Source organism: Leptopilina heterotoma, unplaced genomic scaffold, assembly GCF_015476425.1.
Source record: "Leptopilina heterotoma isolate Lh14 unplaced genomic scaffold, ASM1547642v1 Lhet_53, whole genome shotgun sequence".
NCBI classification, from domain to species: Eukaryota; Metazoa; Arthropoda; class Insecta; order Hymenoptera; family Figitidae; genus Leptopilina; species Leptopilina heterotoma.
The window spans coordinates 1558590-1566900 of record NW_025111115.1 but is presented as its reverse complement, the minus strand read 5'-3'; the positions used below and the strand labels follow the sequence as shown (position 1 = coordinate 1566900).

The window sequence follows — 8311 nt, the reverse complement described above, 5'->3', positions numbered from 1 at the left end:
GTTAATTAAAATAAATTAAAACAAAAAAATTAATATAATTAAAAAAAAAATTAAAAAAAAGATTTTAAATCAAAAATTAAATTTTTTTCTATTACTTTTACTTTAAAAAAGTTTTCATTTTAATTCTCTTTTACAATTTAGTTTAATTGTTTCAATGAATGCTTTCTTAACATGATTATCGAGTATTTTAATTAAAGAAAATATCGTTTTAACTACGCAATTAATTAATAGTTAACAATAAACAAATTAATTTTAAACAATTTTTCCAATTTCATTGTTTTAAACAATTGCAGTATAAATTTTATCCTATATTTCAATCAGTTTAACAGAATCTCATTTCTCATTGTGATGTGAAACCGATATTTTTGAAAGTAATGTTTGCTCATAAAATACACATAGCTTTAAAATACTCAATTCAGTGTATAACATTGTGGGTTTTTTAAATAATAACTTATTTGCTGTTTAAAAAAAAACAGCTTCAATATGAATTAAAAATACGAACTTGAATTTTACAAAAAAAACCATAGCTCTGCAATTTTATATTTAATTTGTTCAAAGACATGTCCATATTTATAACTGTTATACTTTTTTATCTTAAAAAATTAGTGTAAATTGTTGCTAATATATAAATTACTTGTTATTCCCAAAAAAAAGTTACTTAATCAGATTAAGATCTAAAAATAAAGCTATATACATAAGTCAAATAATTTAATTATTAAAAATAACAATCAATAAAAAAAACTAAGCTTTTTTTATTCACAAAATTAATGTATAAGATGTTGAAAATTCTGTTATTTTAATTATGTCGTTAATACTCCCTTTAAAAGACAATTTATGTAGGTATTTACTATTCCGTTTGTTTATAAATAATTATCTTCTATAACAATGAAGATTCGCACAAAAAAAAAATTTAAACTGTATATAAAGAAACATTTATTTAGAGTTTGTTCTTCAGATAAATTTGGGTAATTTCAAGCCTGATTAGTAATTTAAAATTAATTTTTATAAAGTCAAGTCTTTAATTATAAACGTCCAGTCACCTGTATTATTACTATTATTAATATTATTATTATTATTATTATTACTATTTTATTATTATTATTATTATTATTTTTATTATTATTATTATTATTCAGGTATTGTATAAGACGACGTAAGAAATCTATTTTTAAAAACTTTTGTAATTAGTTAAATATAATACATCCCAACAATTAAATTGTTATTATTTTTTTTATTTTTTTTTCGAACCAAAGTATAACTATAAGTTTATTTTATTAAGAAATGGACAAATTGACAATTTTATAAGTAATTAATTTTTAACCACGTCAAGTAGTTGAAAAAATTGCCGTCAATTATAATTATGTGTAATAATAATTCATAAATGTATTATAATAATAATTTATAATTCAATTAATTCTAAACTGTAATGAATTTATATTTCGAAAAATTATACTTGATCTTTAAAAATTGATTAAAAATTTGTAAAATTTTCAATTAATTCCATAATTACCTCAAAACTTTTCATTTTTTGATTTTTTAGTTGTTTGATGCTTCAATGAAAAGATATTGCAATTTTTTTAATTAGTAAAATAATGAAGAAATTTGTTGCAATTATTTTCAACTATAACGCAATTAATAACAATAACAAAATATTCGTAGTTGAAAATAACTTGGGTGAAGGGGTTAACATAATAATATATATCAGTATTAAACTTAAATATTACAATAAATATTGAATATTTATAATTGTAAAAATTAAAATGGCAGTAAGAAGTTTATCAACCGCGTGTTTACATATATAATCTTATTAAAATTGCCATAATTGATGCAACATTAGATATTTTATATAAATCGTGAGTATAGGTTGTAGATTTTAATTTTAATTTAATCAAATAAAGTAGATTTTCTTTTTTTAAATGTAGACGTATAATTTATTTTGTCATTGTATTATTAAATTTGCAAATAATCTTTATTACCAATTAATTTCTTTGTTTAAAGAAAAAAATAAATTATAAAATATTCATAAAGTAAAATACAATTTAATTTGAATATTTTTTGTCTTTCGAGACATTAAAATAATTTTACAAGTTTTTTCTTAACAACAATTTTTATCAAGCTTTATTATTTTCAAAATTTGATGTAATTTATATTACGTCACATCATTTGTCTATTTAATAATTTAAACTTATTTCGTTCTCCAATTTATACACTATAACACAGATAAGTTTAAACGTTTCTCATTCATAAAATTTATTATTTTTAATTCAATTATTATTATTAAATAAACAATTAATTAATATATATAAATGTATATATGAAAGATATCGAATTCATTTTTAAAATGCAATAGGCACTTAACAAATTGGAAAATTTTTTCCTAAAATTTGTAACGCTTGATAAAAATTTTTTTATTGAACAAATTTTTATTTCTTTTGTCCAACATTCATTATAAGTATAAGTAAAGTTGCGGCCAAAAGTGTGTAAGTCTTTTTATGTAGAATACTTACGATATATATTTATACATAGAGATTGTAAAGTAAGTATTGTAAAATTTTCATAGTTAAGCACGTTAAAAAATATTAATTCAGAGAATTGAAATTTAAAAGTCGAATAAAAAATTATTTATTTATTAAATAAAATTATTAAAAACTAATAAAACAGTACTATTAGTATAGTGTAAATTCTTCAATTAAAATAATTGCTTGAACTGTAAAAATTATCAACAAAATTATTGGTAATACAGAGCTCGAACCAGTAAAAGTATTTAAAAATTCTTTTCACGAATTTTAATAAAATTTTTAAGAATAATTACATTTTTCGAGGAATTCGATTAAAATTGTATTAAAAATAATTGAAATTCTACAATGAGTTTTATTATTTATGAAAATAATTGAATGATTGCGAAAAAATGTATAAAAAATTTGTAAATAATTGAATTCCTGTGAAATTTTTATTATTTTCTGAAAGGAATTAGAGGTTTGCGTAGAATTTTATTAATTTTTTTTTAAATAATTGAATTTTTTGGGCAATTTTTTTAAAATAGTTAAATATTGAAAATCATTTAATTGAGACAAATTGTTGAAAATAAGCGAAATTAGGACAAGAATTTAAAAAAAAATTTTGAACATAATTGAATTTCTGCGAAGAATTTTTCTTTCTTTTTGAAAATAATTGAATTTCTGCAATCATTTGTAATTTTTCTAAAATTCTCCAAATTATATCGTAGAATTCACCAACTTTTCGCCTTTTTTCAATAAAATTACGGACTTTACGGACCTTTTTTTTAAAAAAAAACAGACTTTTACGGGATTTACGGACCTAGTTCGAGCCCTGGCTAATAAAAAAAAGAATTATTAATTGAATAGTGCTTATCTTAGAAAATTGTAATACTCTAATTCGTTATTATTTATTTATTAAGAATGAAGATGTTCTGAGAAGAGATATTAAACGATTTAAAATCTCTAATGTTAAAAAATTTACATTAATTATTTTTAAGATTAAATATAAGTAGAATCAGTCTTTGACGACATGGCTGTAATAAAGCTGACGGTAAAGATTAAAGCTGCGAGACAGAAGCGTGGTAATTATTTATAAAAATTTTTTATGTATGAATAAGAACACGTATAAAAGGCTGGCCTTTTGGCCATATTTTGGTAAAGTGACTTTATAAGTTTTAAAGATTGATTAAAGCCGTGAACAAGAACAATCACAAAAGGGCGATTTTCAAGCGGAAACCCTTTTACAAGTCAAATAAAATTGAACTCATTTTGTCAGCCTTTAAAGATTTGAAAAATTGTAAAAGTTTAAGTTAAAAAACAAGTTTTGACCTTTCTTTTAGAATAGGATTTGGAAAAATTGCATATTTGACATATTTTTGTCAAATCTAGTGAAATGTTTAGTTTTAAAATTCTAGAATGTATACAATATAGAAACGTAATAAATATTCGTTTTTGATGTCGTTGGAAATCGGACCTTTGCGTGCTTTTAATTTGCAATACTAAAGCATCCAAAGAGCGTATACTTACAAAAATCAACCTTCTTCCACAATTTTTTTTTTTGCTTCACCTTGAACGACGGCAAAATTTGTATTAGGCCGAAAGCTGTGAAGATAATTCCCAAAGTTTATTCAACATTGAGGTGCATTGACATTGGTGTTTTTTCCGCAGAATCGATTTATTAATTGCTTTAGACTCAATATTACACCGTAACCCGTTTCTTCGTCCATGTTAATAAATGAATCTAAATTGTCATCGCAACCTGAAAAATATAATTTACAAAATGAAATACAAATTTTTTATTTTTTATTTACAATTTTTGTAATTTTATACAAATACCAGGAGTTGAAATCGGTGAATGTTCTGGCGGTGGTTTTATCCAAGTTCCATCCTTGCGTTTCATATGATGTCTATTTGATGCAAAATATTGCAAATATGTACTAGCGGGAACGAGTCTGAATCTTCGGTGACATTCAGGAGGAAGAGCTTCATCATTTCTAAATGTTTCGGTAATATATTTCCATAGATGTGTTGGAAACGGAAGAATACTTTCCAAGTCATAGACAACGGCTCTATCGTCTGGAGCGTATATTAAAATCACATGATAATCCTGAAAAAAAGAAGAGAATTAAATAAATATTATTATAGGATAATAATAACAATGATAATAATATTGAAACTTACCCAAACAATCAAATTGTTTTCACCTGTACCAGATCGTTGATACCATAACGGTATTGTGCGATTAGCATTACTAATAAAAGCCACGTAACAATATTGAAGTTCTGGTCCATGCTTCGTAGCCACTTCCTCGCATAATTTCCAAACATTTTCTTCACTAAATATTTCAAAAATTATTATTCATTTCTTCTAATTAATATAAATAGATTTTGAACATTTTTCTATGACATTTTGTTTTAATAATTTGTAAAAATTGTAGTAATAAAATGTTATGTATTTTATGCAACCAACTGCAATGATATCGATCCATAAACATTTTGCGAAACTTTAATATTCTAATAATGAATTATTGACTAAAACACTTACCAATAACAACTTGTGTAAATGCATTCAGATGCCTTAGTAAAAAGTGGAACTAATGGCTTTGTATGACCTTTTGCACGAGTATTAACAGCCATTGTTTACAAATTTATATTCATTTGTTATCGTAAACAATACATTGTTTACTTCCTTCTTGTTAGGGTTTTTATTCTATACACCGGTTTTCTTATAACTAAAACCAGTTGTTAAAAATTAATCTAACTAAAAGTATCACAATTTCAAGATGATTTAATGAAAAATGTGTAGATTATAAAAGTAATTCTTTTTTTTTAATAAAATTTTATGACAATGCAAGTGCTCTAGATGAAAAGTACCAGTACCACCTTTGTGCAGGGTCAAAAATGTACGTCACAGTTGGGATGTCGTACGCTTCTTAGGCTCATTTCACACCGAAGTTGAAAAAGATCTTCCGATCCCTGCTGTTGTATTGTTTTTTTTGGTTATGTCACCATACATGTGCGACCAGACTTGTATTAACAGTATAATTATAATAAAATATCTATAATATAATATGTACAATTATATAAACTGAATAAAATATAATATTGTTTCAGTTGACTAACAATAATAATATAGAAAAGAAATTCTAAGGTAATTAACCGACTATATGAATATTGAAACAATACTTTAATTTTTTAGAATATTAAAACAAACTTTAACCAATTATTTCCAGATCTAGAAGGATTTTTAAATCCATAATAGATTATGGATAATATATTAAAGGACGACCGTTTTGCTCATATTGTGAAAGATCCAAAATATCGGAGAATTCCTAAAAATGAACGTAAAGTCAAAATTGACAAGCGATTCCAGTCTATGTTTACAGATAAAAAATTTGCAGTAAGCTTTAAGGTCGACAAACGAGGAAGACCTTATGTAAAAAATAGTGCTGAAAACCTTCGAAAATATTATGATATATCTGAGAACGAAGACGAATCATCGTCATCTGAATCTGATGTAGAAAATTTGAAAGAAGAAGAAGAACAAGAATCAAAAGTAGAAAGTAAAAAAGAAACAGTTATATCAGAAAAAGTAAAGAAAAATGATAATAAACTGCCAGGCTTAAAGAATAACGAAAAAGGAAAATTGTCAAATAATATTAAACAAAAGCTTAAAAATTTATCGGTAAATTATGCCCGTGGTGAAGGAGAACTTCTATCAAGTAGTTCCGAAGAAGATGAAAGTATTTTAGACAGTGGTAAGTTTCCTAATTTTTCCAAAATCAAATTTTTCAGAAATCTGTATTATTAATATATTCTTATGATTACAGAGGAAGAAGATGAGATTTGTCACGATTGGGGAGAATTTGATAAGGATGCTGAAGAAGCCGTGGAAAGTACCCGTCGTCTAGCTGCTTGTAATATGGATTGGGATAAAATACGTGCCGTTGATCTAATGGTGTCTCTCAATTCTTTTTTGCCTGCTGGAGGAATTATTCTGTCAGTCACGGTAACGATTTCTAAATTATTAACTTATAAAACTTGAAAACTTTATAAAAAATAAAACTATAAAACTTTTTATTGCAGATTTATCCATCAGATTATGGATTACAACGGATGAAAGAAGAAGACGTTAAAGGACCTACCGAATTAGTAAATAATTGTTTCGACGAGTTTGAAGTATGTTATGTTTTATCTTTAACGAGACGTATGTATTTTTAATTTAATTTTCAATTAATAAATAATTTGTTGACAGATAGAGGAAGGTTCGAGTTATCAAATGGAAAAGCTGAGACAGTACCAATTAAACAGATTAAAATATTACTATGCAGTTATTGAATGTGATAGTCCTGGAACTGCGGATAAACTTTGGAGTGAATGTAAAAATGTTGAATACGAATCTAGTGGCTTAAAATTTGACCTTCGATTTATTCCAGATGATATGGAATTCGATCAGGTAGAAATTGACTTATTTATTTGTGTCTTTTATGTTTGCTGAATAAATTTTATGATTTTTTCAATTACAGACACCTAAAGAAGTTTGCGAGAAGTTGCCAGATTTTGCAACTTATCAACCAAGGACTTTTACAACTACAGCATTGCAACAAGAAAAAGTCGATCTAACTTGGGATGAAACCAACGAAGAGAGAAAGGAAATAACTATGAAAATAAATTCGGGAAAACTTAATGAATTGAATGACAATCATTTGAAATATTTATTGGCAAGTGGAAGTAGCGAAGATGAATCTGGTAAGACTGTTTCTTTTAGACATTTGAAATTTTTAAATAAATATCTGAGTTACAGTTAAATATTTATTTTAAATAAATATTTAAGTTGCTTATAATAAAAAATTACTTTTCAGATGAAAATTTGGAGAGTAAAGAACCTGAAGTTGATGTTGAAGTGAAAAATACTAAAGGGAGCACAATTGACAAATATAAACAACTTTTAAAGTCGATTGACGATAAGGAGAAAGAGAAACACAAGAACGACGTGCAACTCGAATGCACGTGGGGCTATAATGCAGAGGAAAGAAGTAAAGAATTCGAAAAAGAGAAATTACAAAAATCCGAAAAGCTAACTCCATTTGAAGAATATCTTGACAAACGAAAGGAAAAACGAAAGGCGAAAAGAAAAGCAAAAATGGAAGAAAACACTAAGGACAATAGTGATTCTGAATCTGAAGATGAAGTACCGTCAGATATTGACATGAATGATCCTTATTTTGCCGAAGAATTGAAAAATTGTTCAAAGAAAAGTAAAAAACCGAAAAAAGATGAATCAAGATTAAATGATAAAGACGATGAGAAAGATGAACTTGAATTACTTTTAATGGACACAAATGAAATTGATAATAGAAAACATTTTGACATGAAAGAAATTGAAGAAACCAACTCAATGTCAAAATCAAAGAGGAAAAGACTCGAACGAAAAAAGAAGAAGAAGAATATTACTGACAATGATGACGATTTTGAGATGAACCTTAATGATGAAAGGTTCCAAGCTTTGTACACGTCACATCATTTCAATATCGATCCTGCCGATAATCACTTCAGGAAAACTAAAGGAACCGAAATTTTAATTACTGAACAATTAAAGAGGAGGAATAAAAATAAGAATTAGAAAAATCTTATTATAATTAAAATTGTTTCTTGTACAATTATTAAATAAATAAATAAAACAAATTGTTTAACAGATAAATTACAACTGTTATTATTATTATTTTTGAGTATACAAATTTTAATATTTATATCTATTTGTAAAATTTTATTATTATAATCACAAAACGTGCAATTAAATATGTATTTAAAATC

The 8311-nt window shown here is 25.0% G+C and overlaps 2 protein-coding genes across 2 annotated transcripts; one reads left to right on the top strand and one right to left on the bottom strand.

Annotated features, from left to right (window-relative positions):
- Positions 1-3180: 3180 nt before the first annotated feature.
- On the bottom strand, positions 3181-5392 carry LOC122508176 (protein N-terminal glutamine amidohydrolase). The gene is made up of 4 exons (XM_043621334.1): positions 5043-5392; positions 4680-4833; positions 4335-4605; positions 3181-4257 (listed from the first exon to the last, which is right to left on the bottom strand). Exons 1-4 carry the CDS (start codon positions 5132-5134, stop codon positions 4127-4129), a joined length of 648 nt encoding a protein of 215 aa, XP_043477269.1. The 5' UTR covers positions 5135-5392; the 3' UTR covers positions 3181-4126.
- A 118-nt stretch (positions 5393-5510) lies between these two features.
- On the top strand, positions 5511-8190 carry LOC122508175 (ESF1 homolog). The gene is made up of 7 exons (XM_043621333.1): positions 5511-5648; positions 5731-6255; positions 6328-6506; positions 6584-6676; positions 6753-6953; positions 7024-7246; positions 7360-8190. The coding sequence occupies exons 2-7, from the start codon at positions 5763-5765 to the stop codon at positions 8118-8120; spliced, it is 1950 nt and encodes a 649-aa protein (XP_043477268.1). The 5' UTR covers positions 5511-5648; positions 5731-5762; the 3' UTR covers positions 8121-8190.
- The last annotated feature ends 121 nt before the right edge of the window (positions 8191-8311 follow it).